This window comes from Lampris incognitus, chromosome 3, assembly GCF_029633865.1.
Source record: "Lampris incognitus isolate fLamInc1 chromosome 3, fLamInc1.hap2, whole genome shotgun sequence".
Classification (NCBI taxonomy): domain Eukaryota; kingdom Metazoa; phylum Chordata; class Actinopteri; order Lampriformes; family Lampridae; genus Lampris; species Lampris incognitus.
The window spans coordinates 55,636,970-55,660,314 of NC_079213.1; the positions used below are offsets into that span (position 1 = coordinate 55,636,970).

The following is a 23,345-nucleotide window of genomic DNA, read 5'->3' on the forward strand; positions in this document are numbered from 1 at the left end:
TTTAATTTAGCAGATGCGTTTATCTAAAGCAACGTACATCTGAGAGTTAATACAACACAAGCAAGGATCTAGTCAGGAGGTGACAACACAAGCATAAAAAAACTAGGTTCAGGTCCGATAGGACATAGGTGTCAACAGGCAGTGCACAAAGGCAATGCATAGGGTGCATAGAAGCATTTTTTTTTATTAATGCCATCAGGTGTGGAGGTGTTGGAGAAAGAGCCGGGTCTTTAGCTTCTTCTTAAAGATGGAGAAGGACTCAGCGGATCGAATGGAGTTCGGTAACTCGCTCCACCACTGGGGAACTCCAGAAGAGAAGAGTCTGGCTAGTGACTGAGGACCCCGTTGTGGCGGAAGTGCCAGGTGCCTTTCATTGGCAGAGCGCAGTGAGCGGGACTGAGTGTAGACCTGAATGAGGGAGTTCGGGTAGGTGGGAGTCGTTGTAGTTGCTGTTTTGTAAGCGAGCATTAAGGTTTAGAATTTGATGCAGGCAGCAACTGGGAGCCAGTGGAGGGATATGAACAGCGGAGTGACGTGCTGTTTTGGGTTGGTTGAAGACCAGACGCACTGCGGCGTTCTGGATCATTTGCAGAGGTGAGAAAGTGCATGCAGGGAGACCTGCCAGTAAGGAGTTGCAGTAGTCAATGCATGATATTACAAGAGACAGAACCAGGAGTTGTGCTGCATGCTCAGAAAAGTTGGGTCTAATTTTCCTGATGTTGTACAGGGCAAATGGGCATGCCCGAGGCCACGTGAACCTTAAAGATTAGCTGGTCATCAATCATGACACCCAGGTTTCAGGCAGACTTTGTGAGCATGAATTGGATTGATCTGAGCTGGATATTGATCTGTCGTTGTAAGGATGGACTGGCTGGGATGACAAGGAGCTCAGTCTTAGGTAGGTTAAGCTGAAGGTGGCATTCTTTCATCCACGCAGAGATGATATCAGCAAGGCATGACGATATCCGTGCTGAGACTGTGAGGTCATCCGGCCGGAATGATAGGAAGAGCTGGGTATCATCAGCATAGCAATGGTATGGGAACCATGGGAGCGGATGATTGCACCAATTGAGGAGATGTATATTGAGAAGAAAAGGGGACTGAGCACTGACCCTTGAGGGTCAGTTTTGCTTAGTTTTGCTGTTGTTAATTATCCATTTATATAGTCTTCCATCGTCAGTAGCATACTAAAGGCCTCGCTGTAAGGTTCCTGAAGAAAAGTTTCCTAACATTCTAAACCTTTCCATTACAACGTGTGGTACCTGGCTAAATGATATGGGCATTGTCCCGTTGGAGGATGGTAAAATGATAAAGATAGCAACACTAAGTGTGTGTTGAGTTTAGGGTTGGCCAGTTGTTCAAGCATTTTAGCATATCTATGCTACAAATATGTCTGTGCAAATTCACGTCAGTCATCCAGGAATATATGTTGTCAAAACACCATGAGAACAAACACAAGACTGTCACTGTACATTTGAAAGCCTTTCACTGGTCATCTGATCTACATCTACATCTGTGGTATAAGGCTAAAAGAAAAGGTGTTATATCTAACTGCTAAATTTGGACAGTTTTCTTCCATCAATAGTTTCTTTCTGCTCTCACACTGTCACCCATCTTGTATCTACGTTACTGTGGCAATAACGTTACACCATCATGCTCAGTCATGAGTGAAGCAGATAGCCAGCTCTGACAAAAGGTTCAGAATTCACCTTTTTTCCTTGATTTTGGACCTATCTATAAACGTTGTACTTATTACTAATGTTATAATTGTACTTAACAATTAGCTCTGTGACTTCACTGTGCGTAACAGAATGTTTGAGAATGTTACACCACATGTCTTTCCTCTCTTGGCACAAGTGGACCCATGGAAGGGCATTTTCAGGCTGAGGCTTTATTACGTCTCATACATAACTTGGCAGGGTTGTCATTTGACCGCACTTAGCCTTACAGATGATTCCAACAAAGTAGGGACCTGCGCTGTCTGAATCAGTTTCAGTGGGTATGAAATTGTGTTGTTTAGGCTCTAGCATGCGCAGATCCATGATGAGGTATTCCATAGCATTAGTCACACAGTAGCCGAATGATATTTGCATTGGGGTTGGATTTCGCAAGATTTATAGAGGCCACCTTGTAAGTTTAAGGTTTTTGGGTGAGCAAGGATGTTACAGAAACCAGACAACATGGGCTGGACTATCATCATCAACTTATTGTTTCTGCTTTCAGGGTACGTGTTCCTAACATTGCCTTTGTCTTTATCACAGAGGACCAGATCCCACATGGTTTCCCTACCATAGACATGGGCCCCCAGCTGAAAGTCGTGGAGAGGACTCGTACTGCCACCATGCTGTGCGCCGCAAGTGGCAACCCTGATCCAGAGATCTCCTGGTTCAAAGATTTCTTACCCGTGGACATCAATGGCAGCAATGGGCGGATAAAACAGCTCCGCTCAGGTAAAGACTGACATCGCCGTTGTTAACTAATCTCAACTCCCTTTTGCTGCTGTCAGAATCAACTGCAGTGCAATGGAAGTTTAAGCACAATGCAGGGAAATACACACACTGGTTAAGTTTCGAGTGAGATGTCTCACAGCTGAATGGAGTATATTCCAGTCAAATACTTCAGCAGCCCCTGTGTAGGAAGGGACACTGGGGAGCCAGTGGGTCTTAGCTCGAGAAACTAATTCATCTTAATCAAAGCCAGCAACGAAGCAGGTTCCCTGTAGTAGTGAGAGCTGTGCAGCATCCCCGGTCCCAGTCCCAGACCCTCCACCTCCATCTGACAGTCTGACACATACAGCAGAGTTGGACAGCTGTACTCTGAATGCCCTTATCACATGCAGCCTGTAAGCTGTCCTTCTGCTACCTCTTTAAGAAAATAGACATTTTTGGACCAGGCTGCCCTGCCAGTCCCAGCAGCAGAGCATGATCAAAATTTAATTTGCGCGATGTGCTTGCGGCGCCTCCTCTGACTCCTCTCATCTGTAAGAGTGGGAGGAAAGGCTGAGAGAAAGGCTTTAGGAGATCGCTGGCTTTGAAGTCCATGCTGAGGATTTTCCAAAGCCACATCTGGGGCTCTAGGTAAGGGCAAATATGCCATGTGTTATTAACAGTATGGCACAGCAATTTGTTTCAATTTGCTTCATGGCGCTCCATCATCACACGCAGCCTCCCAGCAGCCCCATAGCAGCCAAGCCAGATGGCTGGGTTTTTTAAACCTAGCAGTTGTCCTGTGTCCCGTAAGGCAACTGAAAAAAATGTTGTCGTTAATGTCAATACTCTAAATTCATTCAGTGTGTTTGTTTCAATAGTATTCTTTAAATCCTGTGTGGTAAACAACGTTAAAAGCTCAGGATCATTATTTGGCAGACGGCCATTAAAACACACTCGGCTCTCAAGGCCACGGCGATGCTCGTGCCATGGCATACTATACTGAGTGGCCCTCATATTGTCGGGTAGGTTCACCATGTTGAGACGGAAGTGTTGTAGAGCGCAGTCACAATCCTGAGCCGACGAGAATCCTCAGTGCAGTGTGCACTCGGTTCCTTTAGATTAGAATTAAAACCCACCGATCCATCGCTAAATCCTCTCATCAACAGTGAACCTTGTCCAATCCAGATATTGTGAAAACATAATAAAGTCTATTATTTTTCACAATGAACAATGCCGCACTGAAATCTGTCATGACTTGATGACATGCTGGCGTGGCATGGGGTCCAAACAGCACGGAGCGGAGGCTGCTGTGAAGGCTCTCATGGCAGTTCTCAGTTCACCCGGCCCGGCCCTCTGAAAGCTGCTGATGTCCCCTTTCCTCCGACTCAGAGGCCACACAGCTTCCAGGGCCCTCCTCGACTCTCTCTCACCATCCACCTCCTGCCCCTCTCTGCTCCCACCAGCTCGAGTCCTGTACCGTTTTACCAGATTCCCCGCCATCTTTATAACAACTTACCCTCACCACTGTTTATTACACAAAATAGTTCTAAATACTAATGGCTTAGGATATGAACCCTGACCAGAAATGTTCAGGATGAAATTAACACAACAAGGGTGAGCTATAATTAGGCGACCCTGAATAGCATGACAACTACTATAATAACACATCTATAGTATGCTAATGCTGGGGCTAAACAGATCAATGCTTTTTTATAACTGAAGCGACATCGGGATTCATTCCATGACATAAGCACAGATTTCTGGTTGTTGCATCACAAAGTGTAAGCACCTTGTGTTTTCACCTCCCAGCCAGTGGCAGGATGCAGAAGACCTACATCACACCCTGTCTGCAGGACATCTAAGATGCCTTTGTCAGACTCTCAACAGACTTTTTTGTTGGTAATTTATGGATTAAGTTTGAGGTATCCAGGTTCTGTCAGATAAAAAAAAACAGGTGCAAAATAATGTGTTACATTGTATCTGTAAACTACCTGCTGACAGTTCCACAGAGAAAACAAACAACTGTTGTGCGGAAACATGAAAACATAAAACATAGAAACATCACAAAAACACAATGTTATGTGGACATATGAACACATAAAACATAGAAACATACACAAAGACACAATGTTATGTGGACATATGAACACATAAAACATAGAAACACACAAAGACACAGTGTTATGTGGACATATAAACACAAAACATAGAAACATACACAAAGACACAATGTTATGTGGACACATGAACACATAAAACATTGAAACATACACAAAGACACAGTGTTATGTGGACATATGAACACATAAAACATAGAAACATACACAAAGACACAATGTTATGTGGACACATGAACACATAAAACATAGAAACATACACAAAGACACAATGTTATGTGGACACATGAACACATAAAACATTGAATCATACACAAAGACACAATGTTATGTGGACATATGAACACATAAAACAGAAACATACACAAAGACACAATGTTATGTGGACATATGAACACATAAAACATAAAAACACACAAAGACACAATGTTATGTGGACATATGAACACACAAAACATAGAAACATACACAAAGACACAATGTTATGTGGACATATGAACACATAAAACATAAAAACAGTTACACAAAGACTCAATGTTATGTGGAAACTGAAACACAAAACATGAAAACGGTTACACAAAGACACAGAGACACAAAGAGATGTCGGCTGTGGGTATGAAGGCATACAATGATTTGCTTTTAAAGAAACTTTAAGAAAAATACTAATATGCCACAAGTAAAATTATGTTTTCTTACTATAGGTTTCTGAACGGTCACTGACTGAATTAGTCTTAGATGTGAATAATCATTAACTTTTTGTATCACTCTCAGCTCTCACTTTGACTCAGAGAGTGTTCAAGAATTCAAGTGTTCAAGAACCTTGCTATAAAATAAGTTAATTTTTAAAGTAAGTTTACAATATAATACCACTCAATTTTTTCTCTGCTGTTTTCCTCTTTTTCTTGCAACACTCTATTCTTTATAACTATCACTCTCCCTATCTCTCTCTCTCTCTCTCTCTCTCTCTCTCTCTCTCTCTCTCTCTCTCTCTCTCTCTCTCTCTCTCTCTCTCTCTCTCTCTCATCGTAATACTAATGTGTGTCTCTAATTTTATTTGCATTCATATTACCTCACCAGGTGGTACACCAATCAGAGGTAAGAATGCTGGGTACAGAAAACGTCTACTCATGCCTCCATACCTTCTCCTCTCCAGCCTCCCTCTCCTCCACCACCTCTCACCTCACACTGTCCCCATCTCCAACATGATGTCCTTGTCACTCAGCCCTTGCACTTCTACAAACCTTCAACATGTGAATTTTTAGAAGGATGTGTTCAGTCTGTCTGTAAGAGGAGGCTTAAAAGAGGTACATGAGAACCATGTGGACACAGTTGACCAAGCTGAGATGTCCTACATGCAGGATGGAAGCACGACACTGAGTTCCTCCCGTTGGCAGCTGTACACAGATTTCATATGGCGATGTTTTTGGCAGCTATCATAGATTTTTAAATATAGGCACTGTGGGGGCGTCCAGGTAGTGTAGTGGTCTATTCCGTTGCCTACCAACACGAGGATCGCTGGTTTGAATCCCCGTGTTACCTCTGGCTTGGTCATGCGTCCCTTCAGACACAATTGGATGTGTCTGCAGGTGAGATGCCGGATGTGGGTATGTGTCCTGGTCGCTGCACTAGCACCTGCTCTCGTAGGAGAACAGGGGGGGAATAGTGTGATCCTCCCACGCGTTTTGTCACCCTGGTGAAACTCCTCACTTTCAGGTGAAAAGAAGCGGCTGGTGACTCCACATGTATTGGAGGAGGCATGTGGCAGTCTGCAGCCCTCCCCGGATCGGCAGAGGGGGTGGAGCAGCGACCGGGACAACTCAGAAGAGTGGGGTACTTGGCCGGATACAACTGGGGAGAAAAAGAGGGAAATAAAAAAAAAGGCACTCGAGACCTGAAGTGAGGACAACCGGATTTCTCATGAGTCTTACAGCAGGTGACAGCTAGTGTCCTTAGTAGTCTGGAAGGAGTGTGTTGAGAAGGTGTTGTGACCTCCACCTCAACTGTCCTTACAAGCGACAGAGACGTGGAGCACTCAGCTGCATTATGAGAGGCCTCGCATCACAGGACATGCCTAAAGGGCACGGAAAGTTCCCCACTTTTCCCTACAGCTTCCCTGTTCTTATCGGTGAGAAGCTCACTTCTCCGCAGTAGCACTGCCCGACCTCCTTCATGTGGCGAGGTCAGAAGTTGGCGAGGTCAGAAGGTGGTGAGGTCAGAAGGTGGCGTCCCTTCACTAGCAGCTGATGTTTGTCTGGCAGGACAAACCCTTGTAACCCTCGTGTGCGTGTATGTGTGAGTGTGAACAGTCTCCTGTGTATGTGTGAGTGAGAACAGGCTCCTATGTGTATGTGAAGGAGTGTCCCTGTAGATGTGTATATATGTGTGAGTGTGAACAGTCTCATGTGTGTATGTGTGAGTGTGAACAGTGTCGTGTGTGTATGTGTGAGTATGAACAGTCTCGTGTGTATGTGTGTATGTGTGAGTGTGAACAGTCTCCTGTGTGTATGTGAAGGAGTGTGTCTGTAGATGTGTGTATGTGTGAGTGTGAACAGTCTCGTGTCTGTATGTGTGAGTGTGAACAGTCTCGTGTGTATTTATGTGAGTGAGAACAGTCTCCTGTGTGTATGTGAAGGTGTCTGTAGATGTGTGTATATGTGAGTGTGAACAGTCTCATGTGTGTATATGTGAGTGTGAACAGTCATGTGTGAGTGTGAACAGTCTCATTTGTATATGTGTAGTGTGAACAGTCTCGTGTGTGTATGTGTGAGTGTGAACAGTCTCGTGTGTATGTGTGAGTGAGAACAGTCTCGTGTGTGTGTGTATGTGTGAGTGTGAACAGTCTCGTGTGTGTATTTGTGAGTGTGAACAGTCTCATGTGTATATGTGAGTGTGAACGCTCTCCTGTGTGTATGTGTGAGTGTGAAGGAGTGTGTCTGTACATGTGTGTATGTGTGAGTGTGACCAGTCTCGTGTGTATGTGTGAGTGTGGACAGTCTCGTGTGTGTATGTGTGAGTGTGAACAGTCTCGTGTGTATGTGTGAGTGTGAACAGTCTCGTGTGTATGTGTGAGTGTGAAGGAGTGTGTCTGTACATGTGTGTATGTGTAAGTGTGAACAGTCTCGTGTGTATGTGTAAGTGTGAAGGAGTGTGTCTGTACATGTGTGTATGTGTAAGTGTGAACAGTCTCGTGTGTATGTGTAAGTGTGAACACTCTCCTGTGTGTATGTGTGAGTGTGAAGAAGTGTGTCTGTACATGTGTGTATGTGTAAGTGTGAACAGTCTCATGTGTTTATGTGTAAGTGTGAACACTCTCCTGTGTGTATGTGTGAGTGTGAAGGAGTGTGTCTGTACATGTGTGTATGTGTAAGTGTGAACAGTCTCATGCGTATGTGTGAGTGTGGACAGTCTCGTGTGTATGTGTGAGTGTGAAGGAGTGTGTCTGTACATGTGTGTATGTGTGAGTGTGAACACTCTCGTGTGTATGTGTGAGTGTGAACAGTCTCGTGTGCATGTGTGAGTGTGAACAGTCTCGTGTGTGTATGGGTGAGTGTGAACAGTCTAGTATGTGTGTGTATGTGTGAGTGTGAACACTCTTGTGTGTATGTGTGAGTGTGAACAGTCTCGTGTGCATGTGTGAGTGTGAACAGTCTCGTGTGTGTATGGGTGAGTGTGAACAGTCTAGTATGTGTGTGTATGTGTGAGTGTGAACAGTCTCGTGTGCATGTGTGAGTGTGAACAGTCTCGTGTGTGTATGGGTGAGTGTGAACAGTCTAGTATGTGTGTGTATGGGTGAGTGAGAGAGACAGCGGGATGTCTTCATACAGATTGTAGTTGTTGTCTCCTGGACATCCAGCTGCCAGGCATCAGATGGGGAGCACTGCTCCATCTCGGGCTTCTGTCTGCACCGCGTCAGACATGTGGCTGCTCACTCCCAGCCGTTTTGGGTCTGTGGTCTTTTTCCCAGCTGTTAAGCTTGCTTCCAGACCATGCCACGATGCCTTTCAGGAAATATAATCCCAAATATGGTTTTTCTTTGTCTCCACGAGTCACAAAGCTGCACGATGTGCCACATTCTGCAAATTAACACATTACACACAGACACCCTCACATTTCTCTGTACCCAAACAGCTCAGAGAAGTAACATCACATTCCTGCTGAGAGGGGATGACAGTCTGTTCCTCCTGTATACTGGCATGTATACTGGCATGCCGTTGGTATGTCATATGATGAGTCTGGTCGTCATGGGTACTGGCATGCCGTTGGTATGTCATATGATGTCATATGATGAATCTGTTCGTCATGCATACTGGCATGTCGCTGGTATGTCATATGATTAATCTGTTCGTCATGCATACTGGCATGTCGTTGGTATGTCATATGATGAATCTATTCGTCATGCATACTGGCATGTCGCTGGTATGTCATATGATGAATCAGTTCGTCATGCATACTGACATGTCGCTGGTATGTCATATGATGAATCTGTTCGTCATGTATACTGGCATGCCGTTGGTATGTCATATGATGTCATATGATGAATCTGTTCGTCATGTATACTGGCATGCCGTTGGTATGTCATATGATGTCATATGATGAATCTGTTCGTCATGCATACTGGCATGTCGCTGGTATGTCATATTATGAGTCTGTTCATCATATGATGAGTCTGTTCGTCATGTGTACTGGCATGTTGTTGGTATGTCATATGATGAGTCTTCATCATATGATGAGTCTGTTCGTCATGTGTACTGGCATGTTGTTGGTATGTCATATGATGAGTCTGTTCGTCATATGATGAGTCTGTTTGTCATGTGTACTGGCATGTTGTTGGTATGTCGTATGATGAATCTGTCCGTCATGTGTACTGGCATGCCGTTGGTATGTCATATGATGTCATATGATGAATCTCTTCGTCATGCATACTGGCATGTAGCTGGTATGTCATATGATGAATCTGGTCGTCATGGGTACTGGCATGCCATTGGTATGTCATGATGAATCTGTTTGTCATGTGTACTGGCATGCCGTTGGTATGTCATATGATGTCATATGATGAATCTGTTCATCATGCATACTGGCATGTCGCTGGTATGTCATATGATGAATCTGTACGTCATGCATACTGGCATGTCGCTGGTATGTCATATGATGAATCTGTTCGTCATGTATACTGGCATGCCGTTGGTATGTCATATGATGTCATATGATGAATCTGTTCGTCATGTATACTGGCATGTCGTTGGTATGTCATGTGATGTCATATGATGAATCTGGTCATCATGGGTACTGGCATGCCGTTGGTATGTCATATGATGAATCTGTTCGTCGTGTACTGGCAGGCCGTTGGTATGTCATATGATGTCAAAGGATGAATCTGTTCATCATGCATACTGGCATGTCGCTGGTATGTCATATGATGAATCTGTTCGTCATGCATACTGGCATGTCGCTGGTAGGTCATATGATGAATCCGTTCGTCATGTATACTGGTATGCCATTGGTATGTCATATGATGTCATATGATGAATCTGTTCGTCATGCATACTGGCATGTCGCTGGTATGTCATATGATGAATCTGTTCGTCATGCATACTGGCATGTCGCTGGTAGGTCATATGATGAATCCGTTCGTCATGTATACTGGTATGCCGTTGGTATGTCATATGATGTCATATGATGAATCTGTTCGTCATGTATACTGGCATGCCGTTGGTATGTCATATGATATCATATGATGAATCTGTTCGTCATGCATACTGGCATGTCGCTGGTATGTCATATGATGAATCTGTACGTCATGCATACTGGCATGTCGCTGGTATGTCATATGATGAATCTGTTCGTCATGTATACTGGCATGTCGTTGGTATGTCATGTGATTTCATATGATGAATCTGGTCATCATGGGTACTGGCATGCCGTTGGTATGTCATATGATGTCATATGATGAATCTGTTCGTCATGCATACTGGCATGTCGCTGGTATGTCATATGATGAATCTGTTCGTCATGCATACTGGCATGTCGCTGGTAGGTCATATGATGAATCCGTTCGTCATGTATACTGGTATGCCGTTGGTATGTCATATGATGTCATGTGATGAATCTGTTCGTCATGCATACTGGCATGCCGTTGGTATGTTATATGATGAGTCTGTTCGTCATATGATGAGTCTGTTCGTCATGTGTACTGGCATGTCGTTGGTATGTCATATGATGAGTCTGTTCGTCATATGATGAGTCTGTTAGTCATGTGTACTGTCATGTCGTTGGTATGTCATATGATGAGTCTGTTCGTCATGTGTACTGGCATGTCATTGGTATGTCATGATGAATCTGTTTGTCATGCATACTGGCATGCTGTTTTTATGTCATATGATGAATCTGTTCATCATGTATGCTGGCATGTTGTTGGTATGTCATATGATGAATCTGTTCATCATGCATGTTGACATGTCGTTGGTATGTCATATGATGAATCTGTTCATCATGCATACTGGCATGCCGTTGGTATGTCATATGATGTCATATGATTAATCTGTTCGTCATGCATACTGGCATGTCGCTGGTATGCCATATGATGAATCTGTTCGTCATGTATACTGGCATGCCGTTGGTATGTCATATGATGTCATATGATGAATCTGTTCCTCATGTATGCTGGCATTTCGTTGGTATGTTATATGATGAATATGTTCGTCATGTACACTACCGTTCAAAAGTTTGGGATCACCCAAACAATTTTGTGTTTTCCATGAAAAGTCACACTTATTCACCACCATATGTTGTGAAATGAATAGAAAATAGAGTCAAGACATTGACAAGGTTAGAAATAATGATTTGTATTTGAAATAAGATTTTTTTTACATCAAACTTTGCTTTCGTCAAAGAATCCTCCATTTGCAGCAATTACAGCATTGCAGACCTTTGGCATTCTAGCTGTTAATTTGTTGAGGTAATCTGGAGAAATTGCACCCCACGCTTCCAGAAGCAGCTCCCACAAGTTGGATTGGTTGGATGGGCACTTCTTGCGTACCATACGGTCAAGCTGCTCCCACAACAGCTCAATGGGGTTCAGATCTGGTGACTGCGCTGGCCACTCCATTACCGATAGAATACCAGCTGCCTGCTTCTGCTCTAAATAGTTCTTGCACAATTTGGAGGTGTGTTTAGGGTCATTGTCCTGTTGTAGGATGAAATTGGCTCCAATCAAGCGCTGTCCACTGGGTATGGCATGGCGTTGCAAAATGGAGTGATAGCCTTCCTTATTCAGAATCCCTTTTACCCTGTACAAATCTCCCACCTTACCAGCACCAAAGCAACCCCAGACCATCACATTACCTCCACCATGCTTAACAGATGGCGTCAGGCATTCTTCCAGCATCTTTTCATTTGTTCTGCGTCTCACAAACGTTCTTCTTTGTGATCCAAACACCTCAAACTTGGATTCATCCGTCCACAACACTTTTTTCCAGTCTTCCTCTGTCCAATGTCTGTGTTCTTTTGCCCATCTTAATCTTTTTCTTTTATTGGTCAGTCTCAGATATGGCTTTTTCTTTGCCACTCTGCCCTGAAGCCCAGAATCCCGCAGCCGCCTCTTCACTGTAGATGTTGACACTGGTGTTTTGTGGGTACTATTTAATGAAGATGCCAGTTGGGGACCTGTGAGGCGTCTGTTTCTCAAACTAGAGACTCTAATGTACTTATCTTCTTGCTCAGTTGTGCAACGCGGCCTCCCACTTCTTTTTCTACTCTGGTTAGAGCCTGTTTGTGCTGTCCTCTGAAGGGAGTAGTACACACCGGTGTAGGAAATCTTCAATTTCTTAGCAATTTCTCGCATGGAATAGCCTTCATTTCTAAGAACAAGAATAGACTGTCGAGTTTCAGATGAAAGTTCTCTTTTTCTGGCCATTTTGAGGGTTTAATTGACCCCACAAATGTGATGCTCCAGAAACTCAATCTGCTCAAAGGAAGGTCAGTTTTGTAGCTTCTGTAACGAGCTAAACTGTTTTCAGATGTGTGAACATGATTGCACAAGGGTTTTCTAATCATCAATTAGCCTTCTGAGCCAATGAGCAAACACATTGTACCATTAGAACACTGGAGTGATAGTTGCTTGAAATGGGCCTCTATACACCTATGTAGATATTGCACCAAAAACCAGACATTTGCAGCTAGAATAGTCATTTACCACATTAGCAATGTATAGAGTGTATTTCTTTAAAGTTAAGACTAGTTTAAAGTTATCTTCATTGAAAAGTACAGTGCTTTTCCTTCAAAAATATGGACATTTCAATGTGATCCCAAACTTTTGAACGGTAGTGTATGTTGACATGTCATTGGTATGTCATATGATGAACCTGTTCGTCATGTGTACTGACATACTGTTGGGATGTCATGTGATAAACCAGAGAAGCTGTGAAAAGAGGTGAATTATTGTTTCTTCTGCAAAGATGTTTTAAAATGGCCTGGACATATTTGTTTGTACCGCCTAGAAAAGATCAAAGACAACTGGATTATAGTCATCTTTCACACTAATTACTTTTTTAATTAGTATCACACGTGTCCAACCTTGTAATCAGTTATTCAAGCTATTTCCCCCCCTTTTTCTCCCCAATTGTATCCGGCCAATTACCCGACTCTTCCGAGCCATCCTGGTCTCTGCTCCACCCCCTCTGCCGATCTGGGGAGGGCTGCAGACTACCACATGCCTCCTCCCATACATGTGGAGTCACCAGCCGCTTCTTTTCACCTGACAGTGAGGAGTTTCACCAGGGGGACATAGCGCTTGGGAGGATCATGCTATTCCCCTCAGCCCCCCCCCCAAACAGACTCCCCAACCGACCAAGCCGGAGGTAACACGGGAGATTCGAACTGCCGATCCCCATGTTGGTAGGCAATGGAATAGACTGCTGCACTACCTGGACACCCTCTACAGGAAACATTTGACTGCTGCGATTGCCTGTAAAGGTTGTGCAACATGAGGTGAAGGGTGCCGTCCTTCTTGTCCATGCCATGTTCAATTGTTTTATTATTTACAACTTCACGCTGAGCGAGAAATCAGAAGCAGAGTCTGATGTCTGTGGCGTGTGGACTACACAATGGTGGAGGCCAGGTATTTTTGTCAGTTCCAAGTTATTTCAGAGAAATTGTGGATTCTTCATTTTTTGTGGAGGGTACCAGCAGATTCGAGCATGTCTGTCACTGCGAGACACAGTCATGCTGTGCGTCTGAACCGAGGCTCGGCTGTCTTGGTGGACACAGCCTATCTCAGTGTGGAAGCGGTGACGTCAGGTTGACTGCTTGCAGGGAGTGGAGGAAGCGTGATGTGGTGTCAGGGACACTCTCACAGCTCAGCTGTTCTGCTGAGAGAACGCAAATCTAAGGTAACGTCTGCAAATTCAGCAGCAAAACCTTGTCCCAGACCTGCTCTAGTTTCACTTCTACATGTTATGCTCATTCCATCCACTGCAAGCACACAGGATGTCGTCTAATTAGGCAGACAATTAAACAAACAAATAAACAAACAAACAAGTCTGGTCTGAACAATGCAGGAGAAAAGCCGGGACAGCGTCATCGTTTCCCTTCTCTAGAAGAGTTTAGTAGAGTTCGAGGAAAGGGACTTGACTGTTAGAGGAAACGTCTGACCAAGCTGGCCAAATGCTGAATCATGAAATCAACAGAAATGTATTTGAGTCATCTTTGATTCCATCTTTTTTTGTCAGTGAAGGTAATCATTCTTTCTTCCCCAGATAGCCATCATTGCTCCGTAGGAAACAAGTCACATCTCATACAGTTTGTTTCTTCATTTTTCAAAGCATCTGTTCATACAAAGTCCTCTTGGTCTGTGTTACCTGGAACTGTGGCGTGTGTGTGATGTGTCAGAGGAGGAGGATGCTGAGGGTGTATGTGTGTGTGATGTGTAAGAGGAGGAGGATGCTGAGGGTTTTGTGATGTGTAAGAGAAGGATGCTGATGAGGGTGTATGTGTGTGTGATGTGTAAGAGGAGGATGCTGTGGGTGTGTGTGTGTGATGTGTAAGAGGAGGATGCTGAGGGTGTGTGTGTGTGTGTGTGTGTGTGTGTGTGTGATGTGTAAGAGGAGGATGCTGCTGAGGGTGTGTGTGATGTGTAAGAGGAGGATGCTGCTGAGGGTGTATGTGTGTGTGATGTGTAAGAGGAGGATGCTGCTGAGAGTGTATGTGTGTGTGATGTGTAAGAGGAGGATGCTGCTGAGGGTGTATGTGTGTATGATGTGTAAGAGGAGGATGCTGCTGAGGGGCAGGGTGAGCATCTTGTGCAAGTTTTCTTTTTAGAAGTGTCAGAGCTTTGGTGTCTGGCTGGAAACAGCATGGTGGTGCAGTGGTTAGCGCGGTCACTTCACAGCAAGAAGGTCCTGGGTACGACCCCCGGGGTAGTCCAACCTTGGGGGTGGTCCCGGGTCGTCCTCTGTGTGGAGTTTGCATGTTCTCCCTGTGTCTGCGTGGGTTTCCTCCGGGTGCTCCGGTCTCCTCCCACAGTCCAAAGACATGTAGGTCAGGTGACTCACCGTACTAAATTGTCCCTAAGTGTGTGTGTGTGTGTGTGTGTGTGTGTGTGTGTGTGTGTGTGTGTGTGTGGGCCCTGTGATGGTCTGGCAGCCTGTCCAGGTTGTCTCCCCACCTGCTGCCCAATGACTGCTGGGATAGGCTCCAGCATCCCTGCAACCGCGAGGGCAGGATAAGCGGTTCTGATCATGGATGGATGGATGGAAGGATGGATGGCTGGAAGGATGGATGGCTGGATGATGGATGGATGGATAGATAGATGGATGGCTGGATGATGGATGGATGGAAGGATGGATGGATGGATAGATAGATGGATGGCTGGATGATGGATGGATGGAAGGATGGATGGATGGATGGATCGATGGATGGATGGATGGCTGGCTGGCTGGCTGGCTGGATGGATGGATGGATGGAAGCATGGATGGATGGAAGCATGGATGGATGGATGGATGGATGGATGGGTGGAAATGACTTCTCTGCGTATGTCAGGGTTTGGGTTTGCTTGGTGTGTGTGTGTCTGTGTGTGTGTTTGGTTAGCTGTTTGCGTGCACGGTGGGTGAGTAGAACTAAACTGCGATGCTCTGGCCTCCCCTCTGCAGGAGCACTACAAATAGAGAACAGCGAGGAGTCGGACCAGGGCAAGTATGAGTGCGTGGCGGTCAACAGCGCCGGGACCCGCTACTCGGCACCGGCGAACCTGTACGTGCGAGGTAAGCACCCCCGCCACCATCCAGGTCCCCACCTCACATAACAAAGGGTGTTCGCTATTGCCTCCTACTGCTTACTAACACTGTCCACGGCTGTGACTCGGCCACAGTGCCCCCCCCACACTACCCCCCCCACACACACAGAGTACGCTTCCAGAGCACCAGTAGAGATGCTGTCTGATGCCTGCTGTCTGTAATGTCACTCTGTTGTTTCTTTCCCCACTTTCACCCACCACTCTTTCTGCTCTGTCTTGTCTTCTTGTCCACTGGGTGGTGGTTATATACTTGTCTCTGTCGCAGTACTAGAATTTGCATGACGCTTGCTCGGCCCGGCCCGGCTAGGCTCAGCTCAGAGGTGCGGGGAGGGCAGAAGAGCGGTGAGGTGGAAGGGAGATAGCTGGTGCATGTGTGTCATCTGTTGATCCATGTTGGAAATGTGGAGAAAATACACAAAATAGAGGTGCAGTCTACCCTGTATGATAAATAAAGAGGTGCAGTCTACCCTGTATGATAAATAAAGAGATGCAGTCTAGCCTGTATGATAAATAAAGAGGTGCAGTCTAGCCTGTATGATAAATAAAGAGGTGTAGTCTAGCCTGTATGATAAATAAAGAGGTGCAGTCTAGCCTGTATGATAAATAAAGAGATGCAGTCTAGCCTGTATGATAAATAAAGAGGTGTAGTCTAGCCTGTATGATAAATAAAGAGGTGCAGTCTAGCCTGTATGATAAATAAAGAGATGCAGTCTACCCTGTATGATAAATAAAGAGGTGCAGTCTACCCTGTATGATAAATAAAGAGATGCAGTCTACCCTGTATGATAAATAAAACCCAGCTACATGGTTCACCCTGACAACAGACACCTCACTTAACTGAAACCAATACCAAGTTCCCAAAGGTAACGTCAAAGCAAACAGGTGATTTTTATCTTATTTTATTTATTTTCTTCTTATTTTTTTGTATTTTCTTCTTTATTTTTTAAAAAAGAAAATTTATCTTTTGCTATTTTTATTATTATTTTATTTTGTTTGTTATTTTTATTTGCAAGTTTTATTTCCTGGCTGGATGAGCTTCTCAGTGACGAGGCTCTCTGGCGCTGTTCTTCCTCACACCGTGCTGTGTGGAGGACGCAGGTGACCTGCTGCTACAGATGCTGCATTGCTGTGACTGACTTTTCTTGTTGGGAGGTTATTTTACACTTGCTTTCTGTTGGAAATCTCTTACCTTTTCAAGATGATTGCTTCACAGTATCCCCAGTTTTGACAAAATAGTAAATATGTTGGTATTGTGCTTATTAGATTTATTTAGTCTTCACTTGAGACATGAAACCTCACATTCTCTCTCTCTCTCACTCTCTCTCTCTCTCTCTCTCTCTCTCTCTCTCTCTCTCTCTCTCTCTCTCTCTCTCTCTCTCTCTCTCTCTCTCTGCACTGCATGCGGGAAGGTTGGGTACGTCAGCGTGAGTGAGGGCGTTGAATGAGCTTGAGCGTGTTTTTTGGATTAATTCACTTGTTCTCTACTGCTTTCACTTTTCTTTTCTTTTCTTCTCTACATGGTAATGTGAGGGAAGTTTAATTTTACTTCGTCGTTGGTTGTTGGAAAGTGACTGGAGTGGCTGGTGGGAGGTTGGTGGTGTGCAATATGGCGTCCCTCCCCGGTGAGGGCTCGCCTCCCCTGTCTATCAGACACGGGGTTAGAGTCGTGGTCGACCCGCGGTACACTGTGGAACAGGTTCTCCTGGCTGCAGGAGAACAGGTCGGCTATGAGAACATCACCTACGGCTCTCGGATGAACAAAGCCGTCGTGGCTTTTCTCCGAGAGGAGCGTTTAGTCCACCTGTTGGTCGAGAGGGGCCTGGTGCTAGACGATTTGTTTGTAACCGTCTCGCCATTGTTTGTGCCGTCGACACGTGTTACCGTGTCAGGCGTACCTCCGTTTATCCCGAACGAGCTCATTGAGAAAGAACTGGGTCGTTTCGGGAAGTTTGCTGGCGGGTTCAGAACAGTCCGTCTGGGTTGTGGCGACGCCAGACTGCAGCATGTTAACTCCCTGCGGAGACAGGCCTTCATGTATTTAAATGACCCCTCAGAACATCTACAAGTGTCATTTAAGGTCAAATACGAACACGGCTTCTACACTTTGTACGCGAGTTCTGGCAGCATGAAGTGTTTTGAGTGCGGCGATGTCGGCCACAAACGCTCATCCTGCCCGCACAGGGAGCCCACAGCGGGCAGCAGTACAGGCGAGCCACAGCCTGACGGCGCCGCTGAGGGCGGTAGCCCGCAAACTGCGCAGCAGGCGGCAGGAGATACCGTAACCGGTGATCCGCAACCTGGTACGGAAGGAAATGTAACAACTGAAAAGGACAGCAATACTGTAAATGATGGTAATTTGAGTGGTACTGAAGCACAGGATGCGGATGTAAGCAGAGACGAAGGACAGACAGAACCAGCGGGAGACAGTCACCCAGCCGAGGCTGAGAGTCAGGTTCCTGCAGGTGAGTCACACTATGAAAACGCTGGAAATGAAGATGAGGACATGTTAGAGGATGATAGCCTATCTCAGTTTGCTGATATTGTGTCGCAAGATGATCAGCAGTCATACTCATTGAAAGAGATTAATGATTTCCTTGACGAAACCTATGGCAGACAGTCTGTGGATGTAACAGATTTCTTCTCGGATGTGGACAGGTTTGTTAGTTCTGTTATGAAAATTAGAAAAACAGCTGGATATGAAGAGCTCAGTAAGCAGAAGAGGTTTCGTCTGAAGAAGATTCTGACGAAACTCAGGAAAGAAAAGCGAGGGAAGGTTTCTTTACATGTACAAAACTGAAATATATATATGACACACAAAAGGTGGTTTTTCTCTCTTGGAAAGGTTTCACTGTCTTATCCTTCCTTTTCTCTCTTCTTTTAATGGACGGTTTGCGAGTAGGGAGTCTAAATATTAACGGAGGACGGGATAGAGTTAAGCGAGGTGTGGTAGCTGAGCTGATTAGAGCTAAGAACATAGATGTGCTCTTCCTACAGGAAACACACAGCTCCGCAGACAACGAGATAGAGTGGGGAATGAGTTGGGCAGGCTAGGCTTTTTTGAGCCATGGTACCAACTTTAGTGCAGGTGTAGCTGTTCTCTTTTCGCAGCGCCTCCTTTTGACAAATGTTTTGACATGTGAAGTGGAGCAGGGCAGGATCCAGGTAGTTCAGGCAACAATCCAAGAAATACCCTTTGTGTTTATAAATGTATATGCTTATAATACAGGCACTGGTCGCTTGAGATTGTTTAGCAAACTGAGGGATAAACTCAAACAATTTAATAGTGGCTCAATCATAGTGGTGGGAGGAGACTGGAATTGCACTACACACCCTACAGTTGACAGAAACTCAGAAGAGCCCCATCCACCGTCAGCTTCTTTTCTGTCCACTGTGGTTGCAGAAAACGACCTTACGGATGTTTGGAGGACACTTAATCCAACAGTTAGGCAGTACACATGGGTAAAAGCTGCGGAGGGTAGTGTGAGGGCAGCCAGGTTGGACAGGATTTACCTCAATCAGACATACAACAACAGGTTGATTAAGTCCACGATATCACCTGTGGGATTTTCAGATCACCATTTAGTAGTGGCAGATTTTTCTTTACAAGTTCAATTTCGACACTGTTCCCACTGGCACTTCGATGTGCGGCTAACGCAGGATAAAGCCATCTGTCAGTTCTTCTCTGACTTCTGGAGTCATTGGAGGCTGAGGAGGAGGGATTTTGAGAGCTTAGCTCGATGGTGGGAGGTAGGAAAAACACAAATTAGGATTTTCTGTCAGCAATACAAACAACACACTCTCGGTGTGGAGAAACTTTGTCTTGATGAATTAGAGAGAGAAATTAGGATATTAGAAGGCGAAGTAATTATTGGACATGATTGTGACAGCAGCACTTTGGAAAGTAGGAGGAAGGCTTTAGGTAGGTTCCTACATGAGAGGGCAAAGGGCGCTTTAATCAGGACCCGACTTGCCACCATCAAAGACATAGATGCTCCAACTTCTTTTTTCTTTAAACTCGAGAAGAAAATTAGAAAGAATAATGTGATGATGCACCTCAAACTTCCCAGTGGGGCAACAACAACTGATCCATCAGAGATGAGGAAGTTGGCCATAGACTTCTACAGCAGCCTGTTCAGTGCGGAGACCTGTGACTCTGGCTGTGTGGGGGAGATACTGGAGGGACTGCCTCAGCTGGGTGAAACACAGGTGACTTCGCTGGAGTCCCCCGTCTCCTTTGATGAGATGTCTGCGGCGGTTCAGCAGCTCAGCTGTGGCAAAGCCTCTGGAGTTGATGGACTTCCTTCAGAGTTCTACAAGACGTTTTGGACCCAAATTGGACGAGACTTACACGATGTTTTTAGAGAATGTTTGAACTCTGGAACTCTACCTTTGAGTTGTAGACGGGCTGTCCTGACACTGCTACCAAAAAAGGGAGATCTTGGCCTACTAAAAAACTGGAGGCCAGTTTCATTGTTGTGTACTGACTATAAGATCATTGCAAAATGCTTTTCGAATAGACTCAAACAGTGTATGGACACGGTTGTACATTACAGCCAGACGTACTGTGTTCCTGACCGTACAATTAAGGATAATCTTTTTTTGATACGTGACATTATTGCCATATCTAAGCTCCAGGAGCTGGATGTTGGCCTGCTTTCCTTAGATCAAGAGAAGGCTTTTGACAGGATAGATCATTGCTATCTGTTCCAAACACTTAAAGGTTTTGGTTTTGGGGATAAATTTGTTAACTGGATCAAGTTGTTGTATTCCGGCGCCAGTGTTCTGTTGAAGGTAGGAGGTGGACTCAGCCGACCTGTCTCTGTTAGGAGGGGAATCAGACAGGGTTGTCCCTTATCTGGGATGCTGTACTCCCTGGCCATTGAACCACTTTTATTTCAGCTCAGGCAGGGGCTCCCAGGGCTAACCTTTTCAGGGAAGATCACCACTGCAGTTAGCTTATCAGCATACGCTGATGATGTCACGGTTTTCATAACAACCCAAAACGATGTACATTTTCTCAAACAGAAATTGGCCTTATACGAACAAGCTTCCTCTGCAAAGGTTAATTGGTCAAAATCCGAGGGCCTCTTGCTGGGGGAGTGGAACAATAGAGAAAAGCCGACATTACCAGCGGGGCTGCAGTGGAACACAGACGGGATAAAATGCCTAGGTGTCTTTCTAGGCAGTGACCGCTTCCTGAGCAAAAACTGGGAGGGTTTAACCGAGAAGGTCAGTGCCCGATTGTCTAGGTGGACTTGGATCCAGCCTCAGTTGTCCTATAGGGGGAGGGTCTTGATTGTTAACAACTTGATTGCCTCGATGTTCTGGCACCGGTTTACAGTTTTAGAACCTCCGGACACGCTCATACGGGAAGTACAGAAGACGCTAGTGGACTTCTTCTGGGGAGGCTTTCACTGGACCAAGTCTGCAGTGCTGTTCCTACCAATGCTGGAAGGAGGCCAGGGCCTGATTGACCTCCGCAGTCGCATCATGGCCTTTCGCCTTCAAACTGCAGCGCCTTTTATACCATGACCAGCGACTTTGGAGTGGAACGGCGTCTGTGTTTCTTCGGAGGGTCATGAACCTGAACTATGACAAACACCTGTTCTTTCTGGACCTGGCTGGCATGGATTTCACGACAACACCCTTCTATCAATCTGTTCTCCGCGCTTGGAGAACGGTCTTGCGCACCAACAGGGACTACTCCCAGCTCTATGGCAGTGTCGGGGAGGAGCCACTGTTCCATAACCCACTGATACACTGCAGGATGCTCAGCTCGGCAAGTGTGCAGAGATCCCTCATAAGAGCTGGACTTACGAAATTAGCGTGTCTCAGATCAGGAGGACAGTGGAAGACGGCGGGCATTTTGAGCCAAGAGACTGGCTTTAAATCTCTTCGTTTGATGGAGAGATTGTTGGGAGAAGTGATCAGTGCACTTCCTGGCTTCTTCAGGGAGGTACTAGGGGCAGAGTGTGGAGAGGATCAGCCAGCTATGCTGCCTGTCTTTCCATCTTTGTCAGTCCGTGCGGCAGTGGAAGAGCAGGAAGAAGTGAAGGGGGCCATTCTGTCCTTTAAAACGCCGGAACTACGTGACCTCTCAAGCACGTCACAGAAGGCCTTGTACGCAGTCACTGTAAAGGTTCTCAACAGAACATCACTAGCCGGCGTGCAGGAGTCGAGGTGGTTGAGTTTGTTGGCACCAGGCTCATCCCCCAGGGGCAGCTGGAGGTCCTTGTACAAACCCTCCATTGAGAAACGCACTGCGGATCTACAGTGGAGGGTGGTACACGGGGCTGTGGCTACGAACAGACATGTGGCACACTTTGATCCTAGGGTAGGGAGTCAATGCTCTTTCTGCAATGATGAGGAAACCCTACAGCACTTACGGCTTAGATGTCCCAGGTTGGGCCCTCTTTTCTCTGTACTGCAGTGGTGGCTCAGAGGTTTAGGAGAGGTTCTTGTGGACAGCCTGTTTGTCTTTGGTCCGAGGTACATGGCAGCACAGTGCAGACGTATCACCTTGGTTAATTTTTTGATAGGACAGGCGAAAATGAGCATTTGGCTTAGCAGAAGGAACAAGATGAAAGGCACAGGGTCCACAGACGCCATGCTCATGTTCAGGGGTCTAGTGGCTGCTCGGCTGAAAATAGAGTTCATGTTCTTCAACCTTAGTTCAAACCTAGAAGGATTTATTTCTATGTGGGGACATGGGGATGTGCTGTGCACAGTGGAAGACCAAGTGCTTATTCTTAATCTTTGAAAAAAGGGGAAATAGGGGGAAGGTGTATCCTTTGTTTTTACTGTGTATGGCGATTGTTGTGTTTTTCCACTATGTATATGAGTTCTTGTGTTGATGTTATCTTGATGTGACTGAAGAATTGGAACATTAAAGGCTTGGTTAAAGGTCAAAGGTCTCTCTCTCTCTCTCTCTCTCTCTCTCTCTCTCTCTCTCTCTCTATATATATATATATATATATATTCTACTACTACTACTACTACTACTTTCGGCTGCTCCCATTAGGGGTCGCCACAGCGGATCATCCGATGTGTGTATATATATATATATATATATATATATATATATATATATATATATATATATATATATATATACTGATCAGCCAAAACATTAAAACCACCAGCCTAAAGTCTAATATTGTGTAGGCCCCCCTCGTGCCGCCAAAACAGCTCTGACCCATGGAGACATGGACGCCGCAAGACCCCAGAAGGTGTCCTCTGGTATCTGATACCAAGACGTTAGCAGCAGATCCTTTAAGGCCCGTAAGGTGCAAGGTGGGGCCTCCATGGACTGGAGATCTGGGGAATTTGGAGGCCAAGGCAACACCTTGAACTCTGTCATGTACCTCAAACCATTCCTGAACACGTTTTGTATTCTGACAGGGTACATTAGCGAGGCAGGCTAAGCTAACTGCTAGCCCATGCAGGCTGGCAGTTCTGACAGTCATTCTGGCATTTGCTCTCTTGGGCAGTGATTTTTTTTTTTTTTTTGTG

At 45.4% G+C, this 23,345-nt stretch overlaps 1 protein-coding gene across 1 annotated transcript in view; it reads left to right on the plus strand.

The window, feature by feature from the left end:
* ptprfa (protein tyrosine phosphatase receptor type Fa) overlaps positions 1-23,345 on the plus strand; it is a 360,408-nt gene that overhangs the window by 78,790 nt on the left and 258,273 nt on the right. The window contains exons 3-5 of the mRNA XM_056277009.1: positions 2,262-2,450; positions 5,624-5,641; positions 15,691-15,801. Of these exons, the coding sequence (XP_056132984.1) occupies positions 2,262-2,450; positions 5,624-5,641; positions 15,691-15,801 (318 nt within the window). The remainder of the gene's footprint in view (positions 1-2,261; positions 2,451-5,623; positions 5,642-15,690; positions 15,802-23,345) is intronic.